The sequence below is a fragment of the Vombatus ursinus genome, unplaced genomic scaffold (assembly GCF_900497805.2).
Source record: "Vombatus ursinus unplaced genomic scaffold, bare-nosed wombat genome assembly UNPS02014807.1, whole genome shotgun sequence".
Lineage (NCBI taxonomy): Eukaryota > Metazoa > Chordata > Mammalia > Diprotodontia > Vombatidae > Vombatus > Vombatus ursinus.
Genome location: NW_020954585.1, coordinates 49,767,726 through 49,793,529, shown reverse-complemented (window position 1 = coordinate 49,793,529; position 25,804 = coordinate 49,767,726). Strand labels below are relative to the sequence as shown.

The following is a 25,804-nucleotide window of genomic DNA, read 5'->3' as shown; positions in this document are numbered from 1 at the left end:
TAGTGCTGGAGTGGGGAAGGCAGATCAACTTCAGGTGTGCTGAGATGGCAAACCCTTGAATATTCAAAATCATGAATCCTAAATCCAGGAATCTGGAGAATTTTCTGCATTTCTAGGCTTACTACGGGTCAGAAGACCTGTTGGTTGAGAGTGATGCCTTCTTCATAGCCTCGATGCCTAGGCCCCCTCTTCACAAGCCCTTTTGGCTTTCCCTTAGCCACAGCATCTAGCTTAGCAGATTGTGACAATAACATTATCTTCGCCCTCTCCCCATAGGATCACCTTTCAGTCTCTCTCTCCTTCCTGCATCCTTTCTGAAACTGGTGTTTTTGTTACATAATAAAACCCTTCCTTCCTTTCTTCCTCTCTCTCTCTCTCCTTTCTTTCTTACAAAGGTATACCCTGTTTTTCCACTGATAGATCTAGGAGTCCTATGCTCTTAGGTTTTAAAATAGTAAACCATGCTTTTCCTTTTCCCTCTCTCTGTTTTTTCTCTCTCTTTCCTCTTCCTCCTCCTCTTCTTTTTTTCTCTCCTTCTCCTTCTCTTCCTCTTCTTCTCTTCCTCTTCCTCCTCTCTGTCTCCGTCTGTCTGTCTCTTCCTCTTCCCTCTTTCCTACTGCCTCTCTGCAAAAAAACCTATAAATCTATGGAAGAAGCCTCCAGAGTTAGGCCTTACCCCAATGACTTCCCTTCTTATATCTCATGGTAATGAAGTACAACTTCAACGTGCTCCCTATCATCCAAACCCCTTTCCCTTCCTCCTCCTTTTTTTAGGGGCTAGTTCTCTCTATCTTGCCCAGGCTAGAAGTTCAGTGTCTATTCACAATCCAGAATAACACAGGGCCTTTGATCTACTGTCTCTGAACTGGGATGGTTCATTCTTTCCTAGGCAACTTGATGGTCCCTTGCTCTCTAGGGGCTCATCGTATCTATTTCAGACTTACTGTGGACATCTAATTGACTTAATTCAAGAGATCTACCACCTCAGCCTCCTTGCTAGCAGAGATTACAGGCATGTGTTACCCCACCCAGCTCTCCTTCATTCTTGTACCACTAACTGGTTGGAGTAGACAGAGGTGTTCACTTCTACTTGCAGGAACCCTCCAATTAGCCATTCACTTACCATCTAGATCTAAGGCATCAAATCCAAAACTGTCAGTGTCTTCTTCAACTATACTGTAAGACAAAAGGGAGAGATGATGGTGGTAGCAGAGTATGTATGTGTGTGAGAGTGCCTGAGAGGAGTGGTAAGGAGGAAGAGAAAGAGTAAAGAGAGAGAAAGAGATAGTGAGAGATTTTCAACTTTCTAATAGGTATTGATGAGGGGGCCCTTCGTGACAGGATCAGGAGATAACTGGCAGAAAATGAATGGGTAGGATGGCATGGGGACAGCAAGAAAAAGATTGGGAAGCAAAGTAAACACCCTTATGAATCCCTAAGCTATTCATTGGAAGGCAATGTGTCATTAGTAAGGCATCTTTGAATGGAAAGTAGCTCTGGAGACTGAGGTATATACATATGAGTGTGAAAACTTAGGGGTGAATAGTGGGGTGGGGGGGAGTACGGGTAGCATTAATGGCATAAGCTGAAGAAATGGGGATGGTGGGTAAGCATAGGTCTCTGTGGGTTTGAGCCTGATATTTCCACTCTGATTCTGACTTCGAGAGACTAATTGTGTAATATCCATTTGTACTTCAATGGATTTCTATTCCATGATGGGCTGAAAATAGCTTAAGCGCTCTGATCGGCAGAATGAATGGAAGACAGCAATGCTTTATACTGTTCTGGTGTTCCCCAAGACACCTTCCATTTTTCATTTATGGTCCTTTCAAATGGGGCATCCAGGGACACTAACAGCAGAGCAGGGTGTAAGAGTAACAACGGCAGCACGTGGCTACCTAAAAAAGAAAACCCAAACGACTCCCCAATCCCATTTTATCCTGCCTGCTTCCTGCACCAGGGAGAGGAGATATTGCAGGATTGCTGAGGGAGTTCGTGCAGAATTCCAAGTTAAGTCACTGGCATTGTAGACAAAGTTAACACAGAAATTTTATCTTCTCTCCAAGTCATTCTCCAGAAGGGATTATGGAGTAACTCTTTAGTTCTCCTACTGCCCAAGCCAACAATTCCTTTTCACAGATGACCCTTCCCCCACAAAGAGGAGATGGAATGCCTAACTACTCTTCTGAATGCCCAATCAAGGGGAGAAGGGAGTGTGGTGAGGGGCCCCACCGGAAAGTCGAGTACCAGTCAATGGCTTCCTACACAGGTTGCCAAATATCCAGATGTTTCTGAACATTCTTCTATTTTTGCTCCAGTGTAGGGACTTGTACAAGCATAACCTATGCCACAGTCTTGCTTTCTCAGTGGCAGTGGCGGGCTTCCAGTGACCACTCCTACCCCATGCCTTGGAGGAAAGCCTAAGTATTGTGTTTCCTCTATGGAAGTGATCTGAATTGACACTGAGCAGCAAGATGGTTGTTTTTTTTCCCCAAGGGGCTTGTCTTCCTTTCCTAGTCACTTACCTACGATGAGGTGCGTCTTCTTTACATCTTCTGACAATGGAGTCATTTCCTGGAGGCTCCGCAGTGATAGACATGATGCTATTGCGATTTCTAAGGGGTAGCTTTAAAACACACAAATATATATGTGTGTGTGTGTGTATATATCTATATATACATATATACACACACATCATTATATATACACATATGTCTACTTATATGTGTATATATTTTGCATATGCCTACATATATGTACATATATATGTATGTGTGTGTGTGTGCATACACACACAGTTTAATACATCTTTAACTTGGGTCAACACCCTTAGCCAAATCTATGTTCCTTTTGACTCAGAAAAGTTTTTGAGGGTAGCCATCTTGCCTTTCCCTCCAAATCCTGGCTAGAGAAATGGAACAGGCTTAGCTCGTGACCACTGAGATTAGTGTACATCTGCTTACACATCTGTGTGAATAAGTGGGGCAGGGAGGGGAGGAGGGGTGGTACAGGCATGTTTGCCAAAGTGCAGGATGCCACATTTTCCCCTTCAGAAACTGGGGAACTTTCTTTGCTTACTGTGCCAAGGACCTTCACTGTATGTTCCAGGGACAGAGGCACATTGCATGAAGACACCAATTGCTGCTTGCAGTCAGCTGCCTAAGGCTTAGCAGGCCCCCACAGATGTTGAAGTCAGGCCCATGTTAAGGAGGCCACCAGCCAGGATGCACCACAGCACGTGAGGCTTGCCTTTCAAGAGCTGCCTTGGAGATATTCTATCCTACACAACAATCAGGCAGGAATCTTTCATTGCACACATCCCTGCCATCCTCCCCCAGGGGCTTATTTTGAATGCCAAGCTGATAGGCTTCCTAGGGCAGGAATTCTTTTTTTTTTGGGTAATTGGGGTTAAGTGACTTGCCCAGGGTCACACAGCTAGTTAGTGACCAGTGTTTGGTCTGAGGCCGGATTTGAACTCAGGTCTTCCTGACTTCAGGACTGGTGCTCTATCCACTGTGCCACCTAGCTGCCCCAGGGCAGGAATTCTTAATCTGAGGTTTGTGAATTTTAAAAATACTACAATTATAAATCAATATAATGGATTTCCTTTGCAATCCCAGGTATTTTATGTTATTTACCGACACATTATTCTGAGAAGGGGCCATAGGTTTCATCAGCCCTCCAAAGGAGTCCACAACCCACAAAAAAGGTTAAGAACCCATGTCCTATGGGGTCTGCCCTTTTCAGGGGCTGGGTTTCTAATTTCCAGGAGTTGCTGTTCCTTGTGGGGTCTGGGTGGTGGGGGCAGAGCAGCTTGGTTCATGGTTAGAACTGCTTGGGCAACAGCTGAGCTCGCCCACAGTGAGGGAGGGAGGAGGAAGATTTGCTTTGATATACTTGGATTTCCACCTAACAGCATTACCGTCCTGCCTCCCCAATCCTGCCAAAATTGCCAGGGGCTGAGAAGATACAGAAGATCCCAGGTTTTCAAAGGTATGTAGGACTCATTACAGCCCCTGAGAGACCCATCTTCTCCTCCACCCACTGAGTGTTAAATTGGGAGAGGAGGAGGCAAGGAGGTGTAAATGTGTCTTAAGGTTGTGTTGAAATATCTTTAAATAAACATAAGACCTAGCATAATGACTCTGGAAAGGTGAATAGCATGGCTCCAAGAACATGCCTACGCATGAATAGGAAGCAGGAGGCAATACTCTGTGAGGGAACACAACTTAGTTATGATCTTAAGGAGCTGGGGATAAGGTTCCAGATGGCTACAAGTTACAGGAAGAGAGAGGAGCATCTTACCATTTTGTTGAGAGAGTTGTCAATGGAAAGAGGATTGGAGGAGTTGCTACTGGCATCCATTCCATTTTCTTTATGGGAGAGAGAGAGAGACAGACAAACAGACAGACAGAGAGACAGACAGAGAGACAGAGATGAGAGAGATAGACAGAGACACAGAGAGAGACAGAGATCAGTGCTTCATTTGACCATTTAACTCTCCTGCTCAAGGAGCATTAATGGCTCCCTGTTGACTGGAGGCAATACAAATTCCCTAGTTTGACATTAAAAACCCTTCGTAGTTTGGCATTAGCTTACCTTCCCAAACTTATTTCCCATTATTCCCCTTTACCACTCTGGGTTCCAAGTCACATTGGCCACTTGCTGTTCCCTGTATGTAACATTCTATTTCCCACCTCCATGCCTTACCACAGGTTGTCTCTCATGCCTGGAACACATTCTTTCCTCACCTCCATTTCTTGGAATCCCTAACTTTCTTCAAAGCTCAGCTCAGATTCCACATCGTACATCCACAAAGCCTTCCCCAATCTCTTCCACCATAGTTGTTATTGCTCTCCATACCCTCCCCCTATTTTTAAATAAAACCTGTGATTTTATTGTTTGTAGGGAGTCCCTAGGGAGAATCTTCTACTAACGCAGGTCAGCACCTTCTTTGCAGCTTAGTTGTAGAGACTAAGATGTTAAAATGATTGCCCAGGGTCACATGGTTAGTATATGTCAGAAGGAGGACTAGAACCCAGTTCTTCCTGACTCCCAGGCCAGCTCTATCAACTCTGCCACACTGCCTCTTATATATTTTTAATAGAATTTTATTTTTTCCAATTTATATATATGTATATATATATAGTTTTCAACATTCATTTTCCATAAAATAATATTACTTCACTTTTATTTATACACCTTGTATTTACTTATCTGAATAGACAATGTACGTCTCAGTAGAATGTAAGCTCCTTGAGGGCAGGGATTGTCTCATTTTGGTCTTTGTTAGCCCAGAACCTACCGCAGAGCCCTTCCACAGTGTACCACATGTACAGAGTAAATGCTTAATAACTGCTTATTGAAATGAATTAGATTTGGCTCTGAACTTTCCTAAATTTCAGCACTTCATGACCCTGGGAACTTAGTGTTGGTGGATAAAGTGCATTCTCTCAACATTTTAACTTCCTTTCTTCTCACTGTACAGGGGAACAATAATAGATCAAGCAAAAACATCCTTCAAACATGGCCTTTGGGGACAGCTAGGTGGTGCAGTGGACAGAGCACCGGCCCTGAAGTCAGGAGGACCTGAGTTCAAATCCGGCCTCAGACCAAACACTTGACACTTACTAGCTGTGTGACCTTGGGCAAATCACTTAACCCCAATTGCCTAAAAAAACAAAAACAAAAACAAAAACAAAAAAACATGGCCTTCTGATTACTATCTGCCCCCACGGATAGAAGTAGGGGTCATTAGGCATCTTTGCTGCTCAGTGAATATCACGGGGGAAGACAATTTGGAAAGAAAGATGTTCTGAACAACAGCGATTTCCTCTCAAAATGAAAGCCAAATCAACCTTGTCCACTTAAAAAGAGAGGAGGAGTTAGGGGACCAAACCTAAAGCCATAAGTTGTCTCTGGACAAAATTTTAAGGTAGCCAAAGGTTGTCATGTGAAAACACTTTGTAAAGTATCATATGATATTTTAAAAAAATCTTCATCTTTCTTATTTTTCAAAAGTCAAATGTGTTGTTATTCCTAAATCACTCATCTTAAATTTTGATTAGAGTACCATTATCTTCCCCAGATATAAAATTTCAGGATCTCTTTGGAATACTAATTTCATGTTTCTAGGTTTAACAAAACTTTAAAATTTTAAATTTCACCTTAGTTCTTTGAATAGTTAAATAGTAAAATATTGTTATTATTATTATTACTAATATCTCCTTTTTCTATGTCTTATTTTTTTCCTCAGTGACCCTACCCTATCTTGTAGGCACTCAATGTACCATTACCCAGAGACCCCACATATGTGTGACCTTAAACAAATTCTTTAATATCTCTGAATGTCAGTTTCCTCTCTAAAATGAAATTGGACTTGTTAATCAATACGGTTCTTCCCTGAGGCTACTAGGTGGTGCAGTGGTTAGAGTACTGGTCCTGAAGTGAGGAAGACTCATCTTCCTGAGTTCAAATCTGGCCTCAGGACACTTAGCAGATGTATGACCCCCTGGGCAAGTCATTTAACCCTGTTTGCCTTAGTTTCCTCATCTGTAAAATGAGCTAGAGAAGGAAATGGCACTCTAGTATCTCTGCCAAGAAAATCCTAAATGGGGTCACAAAGAGTTGGAAATGACTGGAACAATGACAATGATGGTTCCTCCCAGACCCATCAATCTAAGAAGAAAGTATCTGATAAACCGGTTCAGAATGACTTAAAGCACTATCATTCCTTATGGTATTTTCATTATGTTGTTGCATGATATTAAAAGATGCACCTAGAAAGGGTAATGCTTAGTATAAAAGGTTGAATCTGTAATGGAGAAATTTAAGGTATATATATCGCTGGGTGGAAGTTTTTAAGAGAGAGAGAATGAGAGGAGAGAACTATGTGTGTATGCATGAGTTTCCTACTTTCTGGTATCACCTTACCCAATCATAGGCAGACACCTTCAGGTAAAGATGGTCAGGGCAATGAAAAGTCTATGAGGCAAGAAAGTGTAGCCTGGAATTCTTTAACATTCCCTTTAATCTCCAAAGTGTTGCACTGGGGGGTGGAGGGATGGTGACATCACAAAACAGAGTTAGGGATATGGTAGAACTAGGGCAGGAAGTATTCAAATTCACAAGATTCTGGCTTTAGAGCTGGAAAGGACTCCAGAGGTCATTTTGTCCAATCCTTCACTTTATAATTGGGGAAGCAGAGCCCCAGAAAGGGAAAGCCCAAAGTTGCACAAGTAGTAAGCGGTAGGTTTAAGATTTAAACACAGGTTTTATGGCTCAAAATCCAGCACTTTTTCCCCTGTACCATGGCCCCAGCTATTTAAAGGGGTTACCATTACTTAATCTTCCTATAAATCATCCCTGTGGAGAGGGTGCTCTGGATATAGGGAAGGGGGACAGGCAGAGAGCTCTGGCCAGAATCCTCTTTAGATCTCCAAGAAGGAATTGGAGTCTAGAACTGTGAATTCTAGAATGTTGTTGTTGTTGTTCAGTTGTTTTTCAGTTGTGTCTGACTCTGTCAATGTAACCTTATTTGGGGTTTTCTTGGCAAAGATGCTGGAATGATTTGCCATTTCCTTCTCCAGTTCATTTTACAGATGAGGAAACTGAGGCAAACAGGGTTAAGTGACTTGCCTTGGGTCACACAGCTAGTAAGTGTCTGGGGTTGGATTTGAACTCAGCTCTTCCTGACTCTGGTCTTGGAGCTCTATCCACTGTGCCGTTTAGCTGCCATTCTATTCATTCTAGAGTGACTGGCTCTAAATTCTATAGCTCAGATGTTGGCATCTGGTAAGAGGTCTGGCTGTTGCAGGGACTCAATCAAGGGCTTCATGAGTCACCCTGAGGCATCCCTGTTCCAAGAGGGGCTGTTATCCAGTCTAATTAAAAGACTAGGAAAGAGCAGTGATGGCTCTAGGGTCAGAAGATCTGAATTCAAATCCTGCCTGTCACTACCTCTCTGTGCCTTTAGATGAATCAGTTAACCTCTCTGATCCTCGGTTTCCCCATCTGCAAAAAATGAGGGGATTGGACTAGATGGCTTTCTGAGGTCTCTCCCAGCTTTAAATCTATCCTCCCATTCTTTGTGATCTTATGACAACTGTATTGGGGTGCTAGTTTTCCTTAGGTCCCACTCCAGCTCCGCCTTATTCCCCTTTCTCCCTCTACCTTCCTTTGCCTCAGTTACCCTCATCTGTAAAGTGTAAATTACCATACCCAGTCTTTCCCTCTCTTGCAGGGTTGCTGTAAGAATGACTGAATTGAGGAATGTTAAGAGGGCCCTTTGTGTCTCAGAGTGCCAGGTGTTTACAGATCTCTTGAGTCAGTATTTGCTGGAGTCTCACATCCCTGGGGATTTTCCTTGGTTGAAAAGTTTTAGGGGGAAGGTCAAGCATCCTTCCAAATAGTAACCCATTAGCAAAAATGCGAAGTTCAGCAGGAATAGTTAAGGGCCCTAGATAGACCTGCCAGGAGGCAGAGGAGGAGTGTAGCTGGAGCCACAGATGTTATGTTTGATCAGTCAGGACTCCTGCCCACTTCAGATGACAATTATCATTAATTATTGTCTGAAACCTGCTCCCCCCTCCCAACATGGGGGCTTTCAAGCCTTGTCCTGGGTTTACCCTGCCGGATTGATTACTGCATCCGGAGAAACAGATGGACTGCAAGAGACAGATTGACAGACAGTCAAGTGGGATCTGGGTTTTCTCACTAACCTTGAAAATCTGATGCCCTCTTCATGCTGACGGGGGATTTAGCTCTTTGCAGCTGAAAGAGAAGGGAGGGATGGGAAAGAAAAAAGAGGCTGGGATAAGAATCAAACAGGACTCCAGACACATGTCACAGTCACTGAGAAAGAAAGAAAGAAAAAAGTCAATGCTGCCATTCTGTCCTTTGTCAAAATGCAGTCTGGGGTATCCCCTGTCAGACAGAGGCAGAGGAGAGAGTCCCTTGAATCATGGAGCACACCAGGATACCCGACTCCTGTGGCAGGAGTGACAAGATTAGAATAGGTTCTCTTGGGCTCAGATTAGGCAGCTGCTAATACAAACAAGACTGCTCCACTACCCACCCCCCTCCATCCCTCACATAAAGGCTGGAAGCACAATATGGCTCTGGGCAGAAGATGCTACAGGATCCCAGAGAGGTGGAGGGGGGACAGGCAGGATTCACATGTCTCCAAATAGAGGGTGAGAAGAGTAGAGCCAGATACATGGCCCAGGGAAATGTTGGGTTGGGGGAAGAGGAGGGATGGTTCTAAGATGTTGGAAAGGACAAAGCACTCAGGCATCTCTATGAGATGAACTCTGGCTCAGCCAGAGCCAGGAGGCTGTTCCCTGGTTGGAACTCCAACTTGGCTCTTGCTTTTAGGCATGTTGCCTGATGGCCCAGCAAAAATGGGGTGAGGATTACATATTTTCATGCTCTGATTGGTACAGATTTTCTTCTTCTAGACCATGTACATCAAGTCAGTTGATCATGAGACAGTCAGTCATTCAATCAACAAATACTAGATGGGGAGCAGGGCAGTGTGAATGTGATTAAAAGTCTCTTGACTTCACTTCATTTTTTATTCTCTCCTGGACCAAAGCATAAAGCTGAACGTAACTTCACCCCCAGTCGGGATCCATACGCTTGCTCTCCTTATTTCTGCCAGTGCCACTATATCTGATTCTCACTAATAGGGAAGAACTAATTATTATATAGAAATGATGGGAACCTAGGAGGGGCAGGAAAGTAGACCCCTGCCTTCTAGAATTTGTGATAGAGAAAGAGGGAATCTGGGTATGCGCTCTCGATTTGGGGAAAGCAGATTTTAAAGGGGTCAGAGGCAGGATAAGAAGGATCCTATGGACTGAAATTCCATAGGGGAAATCAGTCCAAGAAGGATGGGAAATTGTCAAGAACGAAACTCTGTAGACACAAAAGGAAACAATTCCAAGGAGGAGGATAATAGGATCAAATTGCCTCATCAGTAAGTGCTGGCTCATTGATTGATACTAAGTACTTGAAAAACATAAAAGGCAGTCTCCATTCCCTTCCCTCCCCCAACTTGCTCCCCTAAAGCTCATGTGACTGTGTCAAAAGCCATTGGAGCGCCCAGAGACAACCTTCTCATTAACAATTTGCCTGAGGTAAATAAGAATTGATCTTTGGTGAGTGGAAACATTTTATTTTGTTATTATCCTACAATCATGACGGAAGACAGATTAGTAGAAACAAACCAACAGGCATAAAAGCAAGCTGGTAGGTTTTGGATTTCCCTTCATAAGGCTGAATTGAGACCAGCCACATGGTGACTACTGAATCCTGTCTCCACCTCATCTTCCCCCCTCCTCTCCCCAAAGAAATGAGACTCTTCAAGGGGAATGTTTACATCTATAGGGGTGACATTAGCTACCCTAGACTCTTTCCCTTTCATTCAATCAGAACCAAGCAGTTCAGAACATTGGTGCCCAGATCCCTGGTTTCCCCATAAAGAAGTACCTGGATGCCCTTCAAGTTCATTCTCCGCTTTGGGGGATGATAGGGCAGGAAATACTTGCTGTCCTCTGGTGAATCCTCAGAAGTTGATGAATCATCTGCCTCCTGACCATTGGCTTTAGGGCTGGAATCTCCAAAGGTCTGAGAGATAATAGTTACTGGCAGATTCCTGGGAAGACTCTGCAAACAGGGATATAAATTTAGGGTAGGTAAAGGCACCCTAGAAACAGTTCACAAGTGAGAGACTTGGATGGCATATCATCACTGGTACTAGCAACCAGTCTCAAACACTTCCTAGTCATGTGACTCTGGGCAAGTCCCTTAACCTCTGTTTGCCTTAGTTTCCTCATCTGTAAAAGGGTGATAATAACAGCACCTACCTCTCAGGGTTGTTGTGAGGATGAGATGAGATAATATTTGTATAATGTTTACTTAGGATCTAGTAGGGGCTATATCAATGTTATTGCTATTGTTGTTGCCACTGTTGTTGTTATTGTTACTGTTATTATTACATCTTGGAGTTATCCATTCTGCCATCAAGTTCAGTTGAGCCTTCCTTTACCACATCTTTCTCATTTGCCTGCAAATTTTCATTCTTGCATCACCATCACAGCATAGGCCCTCACCACTTGTTTAAATCTCAAGGGCCATCTAAGGTCTGCTGTGTTTCACATCTAGATTATTATAATACCCTGATAATTAGTCTCTCAGCCCCCAATCTCTCTTCCTTCTAGCCCCCTCGATCATCCTCAACACTGAGGAAAGACCGATCATCTTAAAATACTATTTTGCACATGTCATATGTAACACTCCTGCTCACAAATCCTCAGTGGCTCTATACTTCCTATAAAAGAGAAAGTCCACATTTTTCTCGCTTTAATTTAAGGCTCTTTATAATCTAACTCCTCCCTTCTTGTGCAAATCATTTCCCTCTATTCTTTTGCACAATTGATAGGATGATAGATTTAGAATTGGAAGAGATCTTCAAGGCCATTTAATCTAACTTGCTTCATTTTACAGATGAGGAAACAGAGTCAGAGAGGTTAAGGGAGTTGCCCAAAGTCACACAGCTAATGAAGTGGCTAAGCTGGGATTTGAACCAAGTTTCTCTGAATCTAAATCTAGAGCTGTCCAATGTGCCCTTGTGCCTTCCATTTCAATTCAACAAAACATTTATTAAGGGTCTTTTATGTACAGAGGAAATTGGGCTTAGTGTAAAGAAAGGTGACCTTTGAATCAGTAAGCCCTGACACATAGTCCCATCTCTGACACACTGGCTGCTTGACCCTGGACCAGTCACTTAACTTCTTAGTCCTCCAAGCAACTTTTGAACACTGAAAGTTGCAGAGCAGTGTCATGCAGAACAAAAACACACACACAGTGCTCTGAAGGTTTTGGTGCAGTTTTAAGCTTCACTAAGCTTGATTTTAAAAAAATTAATTAATTTTTAATTAATCATTTTCTGAGTTTTAATAAATTTAAAACTGTACCAAAACTTTTGGGCATCCTGTATATATGTACAAATATGCACATATATCTATATATGATCTATCTATCTATCTATCTATCTATCTATCTATCTATCTATCTATCTATTTATCTATCTATCTATCTATCCACACAGAGCTAGGTGCTAATTAGTAAGAATAACGAATCCTATAAAGTGGTGCCATTATTTGAATTTGTACTGTATATTCCTATTGGACTAGAACCAATTACCATATTTTACACAATTCAAAGAATAAAAATTTGAAAACTTGATCACTTCATGGGATTCATTATTTGCACTAATTGGGACCTAAGATTTTTGGGATACCCTGTATGTATATACATAGATCTAGATATGATTTGTATATCTATATATGTGGCTAGGTCGATTACCCTATTTTACTCATTATAACTTTAAAGAGTCCACATTTGAATACATGTGACCTCTTTTTGCATTCATTATTTACACTAACAGGGACCCAAGACTTTTGGGATACTCTGTATATGTATACATAGATTGAGATATAATCTATATATCTATATGTGCAGTGAGGTCAATCACTCTATTTTGCACAGAACAGCCCACTATTTTAAAAGAGGCAAGCCAAAGACTGGGTGATCTAAGTAGAACATGAGACTCATAAGGCCCTCCTGTTATAGTCAGTGGTAGTCAGATTTTTACTATGTCTTGTGCTCAGTTTTGGTTCAGAAGAGAGCCAAGATGATTAAAAGTTTAGAGAATATAGCAGTGTTGTCCTTTTGTGTGTTAACAGCTAAGGACCAAACAGGTAATACTGCAGGGAAGAAAAATCAGCAAATTAATGAATCAGGGTTTTGTTTATACTGGTCTTAAGAATGGCAATCACTTGTTCGCTTAAGTAAGATGCTCTGCCTTTCTTATAGATGTTGGTTGCTGAAAGCCTGGGTCCTTGCTGTGAAATAAACTATCAAATTGAGACCACCCCCTGGAAATACAAACACATTATCATTTACCCAGGCACTAATGGCTTCAGTGAAATTATTAAACAATAATTGGCCTTGACGACAGAAGTGTACACAGGATCCTAATTAATGACTTTACCAATTTTTCTCTTATTGCTGACATATGCCAAGAGAACATAAGATTATTATAGGATCATAGATTTAGAGCTGGAGGGGGATTGGGAGGTTATCTAGTCCAATCCCCCTACTTTGTTGATGAAATTAAAGACAGAATTATTTAGTATGGAGAAGAGTTGAACCCCTGTCTTTAATTATATGAAAGGCAAGTCTTAAGAGCAGTGGTAATCAAAATGTGGTCCCAGGATCCCTGGGAGTCCCAAAGACCCTTTCGGGGGTTCACAAGGTCAAAAATATTTTCCAAAAATACTAAGGTATTTAAATGTCTAATAATATATAGATATAACTCACGTAAACTCTTTGGGGGATCTTTGATAATTTTTAAGAGCGTTAAGACCAAAAGTTTGAGGACCAATATCAGAGAATGATGGATCAGTTTCAATAATGATTTTTATATTAGCCACTAATATTGTTATTATGCATATTAAAGTTTGCAAAGCAATTTTCTCAAAAAAAAAAAACACCTGTGAGGTAAGCAGGGCAAGTATTCTTATCTTTATTTCATAGAAGAAGAAACTAAGTGATTCACCAAGGTGAATCTAAGTCTGCTAGACTGAGATTTTCTCCACTATACTGTGCTGCCTATCTCTTTGAACCAGATACTAATTGCCTCACATTAAGGCAATGTTGTGGCTTCCCAGACTGGAGACTGGAGGGAAGATCAAGGGCTTCATCCTACCTGGTCAAGGCCAGTGATGTCTTTGGAAAGGCGTCGGACTTTGCTCTCTAGGTTCACAATGCAGGCTTCCTTCCGGACCATCTCAATCCTCAGTTCATCATTTTTCTCCTCCAACTCTCGGATCTGCTTTCTGTACTTGTCCTTCTCAATCAAGCATTGGGAATACTGTGTCTGTGCTTCATCACGAGAGTGGAATGCCTACCACGGACAAGGAAATGTGGCCACCTGGGTCAGTCACATGGTTTGAACCAAATCGAATCCCAAATCCCAAATATTCTCCAACCTCCAGTTAGGAGGACCTCTTTTCCTCATTTTTCCAGCTGGAAACCATGACTATAGCTGGTATCAAGGCTATTCAGATGGTCTTCACCATCATTCTTTGCTCATCTTAACTGTAATTATAGCTCTTTCTCTTCTCCACTAACTTAAAAACTCATCTTTCCCCTTAGTTTTTCCCATTCTTAAATCTGAATTGTCAGGGCCTTAACCCAGTATATTGAAAAATCCAGGTAGCAGTCAATTCAAAAAGTCTCCTGAGTAGAAAAATATAATTTAGGTATAGAAAGAAGTGATAAAGATTTACAATTATCTACCACTTAGCCACTTATTACCACTTAGTAACACTGCACTGACTAAATGCCATGATGGGAACAAATGGTCTACGTAATGAGGGTGATGACTCCTCTGGTCCCATTACACATAATTCTGAGGTCAGTACATCCAGCCACTGATGGAAATGGAACTCTGAGTTGTCAGCCACCCCTATCTCTCTGGAAAGGTTGCTGTGTCAGGTACCTGGTCTCGTTCTTTCTCCACTTCCTCCAGTTGTATCATCACAGTATTCATTCGATGTTTATACATATCACAGTCTTTCCCCAGAGTTGAACACTTCAGTTCCAGATCTTCTTTCTCTTCTAAGTACTATGAGAAGGACATGGGGAAATTGATAAACTCATCAAATAATCAATAGGTCATAACTGACAAGAGTTTCCTAGTTTCTCCTCCTCCAAGAGTGGTAGAGTCCACTGCTCTTGGCTCAATTGGTGCTAACAGGATGTTGCAATTCAGAGATTTAGAGATTTGGATTTGGAAGGGATGTTACAGGACATCTAGTTGAACTCCCTCATTTCACAGATGAGGAAACTGAGGTCCAGAGTAGTAACATGTGGTTCAGGTCTTACTGTATATCAGAAAGTAACCATACATACTGCACATGTCATGTCACCTCTGCCTCTCTTGAATCCAATTCACGTGCAAGTTAAGATATCAACCTCATGATGGCATTGGTCTTTGAGAATGAAAGATGAACAACATGTCACCAGATCAAAGAATTACAAATTAAGATCTAGAAGGGACTTTAAAGGACATCTACCTCAACCCATTCATTTTGCAAAGGAGGACACCAAGGCCTAAAGAGGTTAAGTGATTTGCTTAAAGCCAAAGAGATTTTTTGGGAATTTAACCAAGGCCCTCTGAATCCAAAGCCATCCTTTTTGCATTACAACAATCTGTCCTCTCTAGCTAAAAGGAACAGGATTGAGGGAACTATCCTCATCTCAGGCAAATGGGACAGATCCAGGTACCAAACAAATATGCAAAAAGATCTATCAAGACAAATCAGAGGAAATTGTACTCCACTAGGGGAATGGCCATCCCCCATTTGCCCAACTACAATGAAGCATGAGAAGCCCGTGCGGACCCTGGGCCCCTCCCTAGCTGGTCTAATTCCCACCTTGTCTCTTAGCTCCTCAGCCTGACGCATCTCTTCCTGCAGGTTATAAATCTTGTTGACCAGCTCCTGTCTATCTTCCAGAGCCTCTTTCCGGTCATGTTCCAGGATATCCAAAATAGCCTTGTCTGAGTCTGGCAGGCTGCGTTTTCCAGCCTGGAAAGAAGAAAGAAGCCTTTAAAGCTGTAGGTGGGGTAAGTGAAATGGAACAGGAAGGAATTGAGAACAAGAGAGAATGACAGGCATAAAGATAGCCTGGTTTGTAATGGGGAAAGTGAGGAAGGAGGGGAAGTCTCTTGAGATCTCTAAGAAGCTTATCACTTAAGAAGTTTATCACCTGGAAAGGTGAATAAAACCCACCTCTTCTCAGGAATATCTTGACTCCCATTGTTCTGCACTGGCTCTTATCAAGAGCTGACAGAAGCAGTTGCAGCTACTTGAAACATTCTGTAGGCAACAACAATGAGAAAGCCGATCTGCCTTCCAGACTTTACATCCGAAATATCAATTAATCTGCCCTGTTTTAACCCAGTATTCATCTTCCGCCAGGAGGAAAAAATTAAAATATTGGCTAGGCAATCTTGGGTGAAAGAATGGAGGAGAGAGCAAGACGAAACACATTTTCCCCCACTTCTGTTATGGGTAGTTTAGGGGGATGAATTAATTTGGTTTATAACTCATGACCCCACCGATGTCATAGAATCAAAGACTCTTCAGCTCAATGGAATCTTAAAGGGCATCTAGTTTAACCCCTATCTGAAATATGAATCATCCCAATAATATCTCTGACAAGTGATCATTAAGCCAAGGAATTCTTAAACAGTTTTGTGTTATAGGACACCCTTAGCAATCTGGACCCCTTCTCAGAATAATGATTTTAAATGCATAAAATATAAAGAAAAACAATTATATTAAAATACAGTTATTAAAATGTTAAAAAAAAAATCCCAGGCTCCAGGTTAAGAATCCTTGATCGCTAGATAAGTAAGCTAAGGCTACTTAGCTTAAATACTTCCAGGGACAGAAAGCTCACTACTTAAAAGAGGTGCCCATTTCAATTTTATATAGCTTTGTTAAGAAGTTCCTTCTCATTTTGAATTGAAATATTCCAAACCATTAGTGTGACGTCTGTCTTCTGGAGCTCTGTAGACTCAAACTAATTCTTCTTCCATGGGCCAACCAGTATTCCAGTATTTGAATACAAGTACCATATAGCTCTCAAATCTTTTCTTCTCCAGGCTATGGTTTTGAGTCCCTTCATCACCTTGTCTGCCTTTTTTTTTTTGTAATGCAATTGGGGTTAAGTGACTTGCCCAGGGTCACATAGCTGCTGAGTGTCTGAGGCTGAATTTGAACTCAGGTCCTCCTGACTCCAGGGCCGTTGCACTATCCACTGTGCCACCTAGCTACCCCCTTTAGCTGCCTTTTTAAGAACACTGTGTGATTTGTTAATGCCTGTCTTAAAATGAGTTATGTAATTGAACATAATAGTTTCCCTGGCTTCCTTCAAGACTCAGCTCAAATCCCACCTTCTACAGGAGGCCTTTTCTGGTCCTCCCAGGTACTAGTGCTGTCCCCTATCAGATTACCTTTTATTTACTCTGAATTTATCTTGTATGTACCTAGTTAGTTACATGTTGTCTCCGCCATTAAAACTTCTTGAGGGAGGGATATTGTTTGCCCTTTTTGTGTATCTACAATGTTTAACATGGTGCCGGGCACATTGTAAAACCCCTAATAAATGTTTGTTGACTGATTGAATAATATTCCAAATGTGGTCTGACCAGTATGGAATATAATAGGATTATTGCTTGTATTTTTCTGAGCAGAGAGAGAGAGAATATATGTAAGTGTATATGTACAGAGCTTGTGATTTCATCAATGCAGGGAACTCTCAGTGTGGAAACTCTCCACCAATGCCAATCAGGAAGTCATTTGCAACTTGCAGTCTTTCTTGCCCATGATCATATAGATAGTGTGTATCAGAGGCAAGACTTGAACCTGGGTTCTCCTGACTCCAAATTCAGCTCTTTCCACTTCACCATGCTGTATTTTGGGCACTATGAATCTATTAATTTAGCCTACTATAGTCATATCATACTGGTGACTCATATTGAGACCCTTAAGTTTTTTTTGGCATAAATTACTATTAAGCTAGGTAATCTGTCTCTCCCCCTCCCCGCCAACTTCTGTATTTTGCAGCAATTTTTGGAGCCAAAATTCAGGGTTTTACAATTATCCTCCATTAAATTTCATCTTAAAATCTAATTCATATCAGCAACCACATATTAAGCACCTATTATGTTCAAATCACTGGACTAAGTGCTGGAGAAAAATGAAAGTATCTACCATCAAGAAACTTCCATTCTAGTTAGTTTTGACTTAGCCTCTCAAGCCTTGAGCCTATCAAGATAATTTTGAATCCAGATGCTTTCATTTGATATGCTGGCTATCCTTCTCAGCTTTGTGTAATCTACAAATTCTACGTCTTAGCCTAAGTAATTAAAATGTTGAAGGGGACTAGGCCAAGGAAAAAGTCTAATGGCAAAGCATTAGAGACTTCCTTCCCCTTGGGTTGACTTCGATGCAATAAGCAAAACTTTCTTGGGCATGGTTATTTAACTATGAGAGACAGTGTGGTGTAGTGGATACAGAGTGGTCTTCAAAACCAGGAAGGCTTGGGTTCACAGGCTGCTTTGGTTGTGTGATAATTGGCTGGGCAAGTCACCTTGGTGCTCTGGGCAGTACTCTATGGCTATAAATTCATCAGCAGGTGGTAGAGGGATTTTCACCAACAGAGTCATCGTCCAAACTCAATCTCTATTTAACCATATGCATCATAAAGCTTTCATTTCCCCATTTTGTTCTTGAAGTCATAATGAAATATATGGTCAAATGTTTTGTTAAAATGCAGCATTTTTCAGATCTAGCATCTCAAAAAAGGAAATAAAGTTAGTTTGGCATGATGTGTTTTTATTAAACAAAAACCAGTCCCTATCCTCTTTCAAAGGACTCACAAGCCTATCTCTTTTAGGATTTTCATGGCAACTGAAATTGAGTCCATCATCCTGTAGGCCCCAGAATTAACCTCTTTTTTTTTTTTTTTTGAAAACTGATGTAGAGTGACCAATGTTGGAGACTGGATGTGGTTATAATAAACAAATCTACTGTCTATTTATCTACATACCTATTCATATATGCATGTTAAACTTTAATAGCTTAAAACTGCATAAGACTTTTAGAATATCCTATATATGCACATACAATATATATACATACATATTCACTTATATCTATACATGTAAGTATATACACACATACATATATATGTGTGTTTGCACGGGTATACTCATAACACATATATGCATGCATACCTGAACACATGCATATAAAATCTGAACTTGTTCAAACCCTGAAGGACAAATTTATTTCCCTGATGTGCTTTCTATATTATCTTGTACTGGTCTTCCTTGGAAGACCAAATTGGAAGATTACCACTAAGGGCACTCACCTGAATAATCGACTGTAACTCCTGGATTTTTGTCTTCAGCATCTCATTCTCCCTCTCCAGTTCCAGAACCTGCTCCTTCTTGGGCCGATTTTCTATGTCGTTCTTAAGTTTGAGTGACTGATTCCTCTCCAGCTTGCATTCCTCCTCCATCTTGTTTAAACGGTGCTTCAGTTGGTCAATCTGGGGCACCCCCAAGAAGCCAGGCAGAAAACAAAGTGGCCAAGAAACCATGAGTGATTCACAAAACACTCACCTACAAACCCTTACGTACGACCGGCCTGCAAACCGACTACCTGTGTTAATATGGTTTTTCTTACACAGGCCCCTTCATTGTTTCCATGGGAATGAGAGCCCTCTTCATGAATAAGCTTGTGCATTCACCCTTTCCAGTTAATCAGGTCCAAATGGCCTTGGCAGTTGGCACATTCTTGACCAATACGCATTGAGAACAGGACACCAATGCTTTCTGCAGGTCTCTTTATAATACACAATTCATATAACTGAATTCTACTCTAGCCTCTCTACTGTCAACCTGCCCCCCAGGAAAATACAGTCAGGCAGTCAGCCAACAAGCATTTACCAAATGCTTATTGTGTGACTGGCACTGTACTAAGCACTAGTGATACAAAAAGACAGACAGAAAGAAAGAAAGAAAGAAAGGAAGGAAGGAAGGAAGGAAGGAAGGAAGGAAGGAAGGAAGGAAGAAAGAAAAGTGAAAATGGTCCCTGCCTTTGGGGAGTTCACACTCTAATAGGGTAGACAAACATAAAAATAACTAGGCGTAGGACAGGCCTAGTATAGTACCTGGATAGTTCATGTGGCAATTTCATAGAATGCTTTGTCAGGATCACAATAAAACCTTTCCTTTTAATTCAAGGTAAAAAAGTTTCTATTCCCTTCTCATTCCCCACTCATGAGGTCATAGGGTTATAGGTCATAAAATCACAAGACTGAGAGCTGGAAGAAACTTTAGGAGTCATTTAGCCTAATTCTTTGCTTTTTCAGATGAGGAAACTGAGACCTATGAAGGTGAAGTAATTTGTCTGAGATCACACAGGTAATAAGTGGAAGAGGTGGGATTTGAACCCAGGTCCTTTGACTCCAGCTAGCACTCTTTCTATGCCACCACAAAACATAAACCTCTCCTTGGTAGCATATACCTATACAGGGCTGTATTGACCATGAACCCTGATGTGAGCATCTGAGCACACAGAAAGATGGATTTAGAGTTGAAAGGAACATTAGGGGTCATCTAATCTCATTTTACAGGTAAGAAAATTCAGACCCAGAGAGGAAAATTACTTGTGCAAGATCAAACAGAGAGTATGCAGCAGAACTGGATTTGAGCCCAGGTCCCCTAAATCTAAAGACAGCCTCTTTCCATTCAACCAAACTGCCGCCCATAGTAAAGTTTCCTTAGCTCGTCAAGCAGAATGTAAAAGTAGCAGCTACTAGGATACTACCATTGTTGCTGTGCTCTCTTAACTTAAGCCCAGCCCCAGGTGTATCTCACCTCCAACTGGAGGTCTCGGCTCCTCATCACTGCCATGTTCTTCTCCTCACTTAGCTGGGCATACCGCATTGCCAAGTTGTAGTTGTCATCCTTCACCTTGATCAGCTCATCATTGTAATTGTCTCTTTCCTCCTTCATCTTATGGTACCTCTCCTGGAAAGTCATTAGCTCCACCCGGGTCAGAGTCAGCTGTTTCTTTTCATCTTCCAACTGGCGAGACTTGGCCAGGAGCTCGCAGCGCTGCACGTCCTTGGCCTTCATTTGCTGTTGCAGCTTGATAACCTCATTCATCAGGAAGTGAGTAAGGCCTTCATGGCCTTCCTCCACTGGAGAAAAGGGAAAAGACAGCATGTCATTTTCTAAGGCCCAGGGGAGGATGGAGCATGGGAGATAGTAGAGAATATTCTCTCTTTCTCTGTCTCTGTCTCTGTCTCTGTCTCTCTCTCTCCCCCTCTCTCTCCTATCTACCTACCTACCTTCTATCTCTCTGTTTATCTATCTATCTATATGTATCTATCAGTCTATCTATTGAAGGGATGAAAATAGCAAGTGAACCACACTGACTCCATTTTGTGACTCAATTATGGAGCTAGCTCAGTTCCCTTTTCTATTGAATTGTGAGTCTGGTCCAATTTCTATCCTGTGAGAAAACTTTATTCAATTGTGTGAATTGTGAGAAAACTTTATGCATTATTTGAACCTAGCTCTGCATGGCTGGGAAGCTGGACCACTTCTACCTGCTGCTTAGAAACCCTTAACTCCGGGCCTTGGTTATGCTGACCAGAAAACTTGGTCAGATACAAAGACTGAGTTTTATATATCTCAGCAACCCACATGTCTTATCTGAAAACTGGCCCCATGTTGGTCAAGCAATTATTGTTTCTGTGTTCCTTTGATTGAAGATAGACACTTGAGGGGAGTAGGCCACCTCTTTTTCTGATTTCAGGGAAATGAACCTATCTGTTCTTCCCCTGTCAACTTGGAAAGGCCCTAATCTTTCCTCTATTTAGAAATCATATTACCTAATTTTGTATGCTGTTTAATTGTTTTCTTTTAATTAATTGGTCTTGTTTAATTGTTTTTAATGTATAAAAATCTGTCTCTCCCTGTATTTGGGGTCCAGCCTTAAGCTGAAGAGGTCTAGTCCCAGTTTGTCAGGCAATTGGCATGCATTGCTTGAGAAATCAATATTCCTGGAAGTTCAAACCTTTGTTTCCTCAGTCATTTCATCTTTTACCTACCTACCTATCTATCTATCTATCTATCTATCTATCTATCTATCTATCTATCTATCTCTCTATCTCTGTCTCTCTGCCTGTCTGCTTGTCTATCTGTCTGTCTATCTACACATCAATATCTATCTATATCTACCTATTTCTATCTGTCTATCTGGATAGATACAGACATATTGATATGTCTATATCTACCTATTTCGATCTGTCATCTATCATCTGTCTGTCTGTCTATCTATCTATCTATCTATATCTCTCTACCTGCTTGTCTGTCTGTCTATCTAAATAGATACAGATACATCAATGTCTATCTATATCTGCCTATTTTTATCCATCTAGATAGATACAGATATATCAATATCTACCTACCTATCTCTATCTATCTATTTATTTATTTATTTGTCATCTATCTCTGTCCATCTACCCATTTGCTTGTCTGTCTGTCTATGTCTATCTAGATAGATACAGATATATCGATATCTATCTGTATCTACCTACCTATGTCTATATCTATATTTATGTATCTATGTATCTATCTATCTTCTTTGCCTGTCTATCTATGGGGTAGGGAGAGGTGAATTACCATCACCACAGGACTTGACCTTGATGCTGAGGGGGTAATTTTCAGGTCTTCGATGATCAAGCATACTCCCAAACCTCTAGATTACAGAATCTTAGAATTTTAGAGCTCAAAGGGATCTTAGAAGTCATATAATATTACCTCATTTTCCAAATGAGAAAAACGAGGATCATAGAGGTGAGTGATTTATCCAAGGTCACATAGATAATTAGTTTTATGTCTGTTGATGACAAGCCTAGCATTCTTTCCACTGTCCCATGCTGCTGGTGCAGATACCTTGTGACCGATTAATGCTCCATGAACATCCTATTTCATTATGCTTTTGTTTTTAATTCCCAGCACCTAATTTCTGCCAATATTTGCAAACAAGTAGCTAGCAGAGCTGGGGTTCCTCTCCCTGAGCTGACTTGCCCCGTCACAATTCTACATATTCATAAGCCTGTCAGAGCTTCAGAGCCTTGCAGACAGATAGGGAATTGCTGCTCCTCTATACACACATCCATTCTTGCCCCCACCCACCGAGCCTGGATGCCACTCACCCACAATGGTAGAAAACCTTCGGGTGGGCTCCTTCCCTGTCACCAGCTTATAGAGTTCTGGATAATAAAACTCCAGGCTCTCCAGGAAGACCACATATCCTCTTTCTCCTTTGGTATGAAGAATGTCCAATAGTCGGCCTGAGACAAACAATATGATGACAAAAGACATAGAAGCCATGAGACCACATTCTATAGTTAGTCAGTAAACAAACTTTTTTTTTAAGTGCCTACTATATGCCAGGTACTGTGCTAAAAGATGGGAAAGAAAAAGAAGCAAAAGGCAGTCCCTGCCCTCAAGAAGCTCACAATCTAATGGGGGAGATAATAAGCAAACAAATATATACAAACTTTATATAGGAAAAATAGGAAACAATAAGATGGAAGGCACTAAAAATAAGAGGAGTTGGGAGATGCTTCCAGTAGAAGATGGGATTTTAGTTGAGAAGTGAAGGAATCCAGGGATGCCAGGGGTGGAGACAAGGAGGGAGAGCATTCCAGGCAAGGGGGACAGCCAGAGAAGATGCCCAGAGCAGAGATGGAGTGTCTTGTTTGAGAAGGCTGATGTCACTGTATCAAAGAGTATGTGGCAGGAAGTAAGGCATAAGAAGACTGGAAAGGTAGAGGGGCAGGGACTAAGTTCTGAAGATATTTGAATGCCAAACAGCTTGATCCACCTTGATCTGGCTCCAACAGTGCTTGAAAGGTTACAAAGCACTTTACATATATTATTTCATTTGCTCTTCATAACAACCCTGTGAGGTAGGTCCTATTATTACCCTCATATTGCAGATGAAGAAACTGAGTCAGAGAGAGGTCATATGAGTTGTCTGGAGTCACATAGCTAAGAAAAGTTTTTCCTTTTTTTTTTTTGGTGAGGCAATTGAGATTAAGTGACTTGCCCAGGGTCACACAGCCAGTAAGTGTCAAGTGTCTGAGGTCGCATTTGAACTCAGGTCCTCCTGACTCCAAGGCCAGAGCTCTATCCATTGTGCCACCTAGCTGCCCCGCTAAGAAATGTTTAAGGCAGGGCCTAAACTTGGATGTCGCCGACCCCAAGTGCCGTAGCCAATCAACTAGCTCCCTCTTCACGCAGGAAAACTGTGCTGGCAAATTTTACCACTTTTGAGTTTTGCCAAAAACTCCAGAGAATTGGCCTCAAAGGTTACTCAAGAGAAGCAAAGCAAATGGACTTGGATGTCTGGAAAGCAACATAACCAATGTGACTCCCCAGAGGACTGCAGATACCAGATGAAGGAGGTTGAGACCAAAGAGTCCCATCGATCAAGATTACTATGGTATAGCTTCTGATTCTCTGGGAAAGGGGAGGAAAAATGATGAGTACATTGGATGAGGAGTATGTGTATGGGAGATAAGCATGCATGCATGCATATATTTTGTGTGACTATCATGCTGGTTAGCTTTTCCAAGAAAAATTTAAATGTAGGGAGAGAGGCAGGTTTTGTGCTAGCCAGAATATTGCACAAAACGAGGGTCTTTTTCTTTTTGCAGATGTATCTACATAATAAAGGCAAGACGGTGGGCCAATAGAGTAGAATGTGATAACTTTGCTTCCACTGGTCTTTTTTTTTTTTTTGCTCAATATCATTTGCATGCCAGTCAATGAGTATCTTCAGAGGAAGGTGGACTACATAATCTCAATTTATAAATATCTTCTGTATTTTGGGAGGTTAGGGTTTGTTTTTTTTCGGGGGGCGAGTAGATAGGGAAGAGTATAGAATACTATAAGTTGTTAATAGGATTAATAACAGATTTTCTAATCCTAAATTAGGTAGTTGTATGGGACAAAGGACTTCAAATTAGCAATAAACATAGAAAGTCAGAAGAATAGACAATTTTTGTCTGAACATTCTGACTGGTTTCTATTTGCTTTCCCTCTACTGAGTATGGTATCTAATAACTTTGGCTATAGAATAGATATCTATTACCTCATCCTTATCAGGGACAGGCTTTCTAGTTGTCATGACTAAGGTAGCTTTTTTTGGAGGGCCCACAAGTGAGAAGGAATTCACCAGGTGCTCTACAAACTAAATGAAATGATCTACAAATAGTTCCCAAATTTTATCTCCCATAGATGTTAACTGTTAGCTAACACATCCTTTGACTTTTCATACTTAGGTTTTCCTTCTCTTCATGTTCCATAATCCTTACCCTATCTTCTAATATATTCTCCTACTTCCAACTTACCTGTGGCTTTCTCTCCTCAGTATTATCTTCTCCTATTAAGAAGAACCACATTGGAGGATGCCTGGTGAACCCTAACCTTACTTTGGGAAAACCAACCAACAGCTGCAGCTGTCATCTAATGTAACTAGATCTTCCCTCCCCCATCCCTATGATGTCTGGGAAAGAGGTTACCTGATCGGTTGATCTTGGAAGGCAGCATGGGAGCACTGAGCACTTCATCTTCATCCTGTTCATCGATGACCTTACACTGGCGCAGGTAAGGGGTCAGCTTGGCTGGGTTGATGTATCGGCTTAGCATATGGCGGTTACACTCCACATTTTCCCAAAGGGCATCTTCTTCATCCTTTAGCGTCTCCATGTAGTCACCCATCTCTGGCTCCCCTCCTTTCACACACAAGCACACGTACACAGACACACAAAACACCAGTAATCATAATTAAAATACACAGAGAACACCCATTTAACTGATATTAGTCTGGCTGGACCAGTTGGCTAAGCAAATTAAATACAGTGCCATTGAAACCCAAGGTCACAGGTTCATTTTCATTTGATTCAGCTATCACTGCACAGAAAACACTGCTGCCTGGCTGCAGGCTGAATTTCAACCCCTCTCAGGATGCTTATAGTTCAGTCAGAGGCTCCCTGGAAAAGTGGATAATATACTAGACTCGAAACCTGGAAGATCTGAGTTGAATTCTACCTCCGACACTTACTAGCTATG

General features: G+C 41.4%; 1 protein-coding gene across 3 annotated transcripts in view; it reads right to left on the bottom strand.

Annotated features, from left to right (window-relative positions):
* Window positions 1-25,804, bottom strand: part of CARD11 (caspase recruitment domain family member 11) — a 131,236-nt gene that overhangs the window by 28,193 nt on the left and 77,239 nt on the right. For all 3 annotated transcript variants that reach the window (XM_027874772.1, XM_027874774.1, XM_027874773.1), the window contains 12 exons: window positions 25,255-25,467; window positions 22,879-23,016; window positions 20,528-20,853; window positions 19,015-19,194; window positions 15,507-15,659; window positions 14,570-14,695; window positions 13,775-13,972; window positions 10,492-10,668; window positions 8,721-8,772; window positions 4,306-4,373; window positions 2,526-2,626; window positions 1,124-1,176 (listed from right to left, as the gene is read on the bottom strand). In XM_027874772.1, coding sequence (XP_027730573.1) covers window positions 1,124-1,176; window positions 2,526-2,626; window positions 4,306-4,373; window positions 8,721-8,772; window positions 10,492-10,668; window positions 13,775-13,972; window positions 14,570-14,695; window positions 15,507-15,659; window positions 19,015-19,194; window positions 20,528-20,853; window positions 22,879-23,016; window positions 25,255-25,467 — 1,785 coding nt within the window. The remainder of the gene's footprint in view (window positions 1-1,123; window positions 1,177-2,525; window positions 2,627-4,305; window positions 4,374-8,720; window positions 8,773-10,491; window positions 10,669-13,774; window positions 13,973-14,569; window positions 14,696-15,506; window positions 15,660-19,014; window positions 19,195-20,527; window positions 20,854-22,878; window positions 23,017-25,254; window positions 25,468-25,804) is intronic.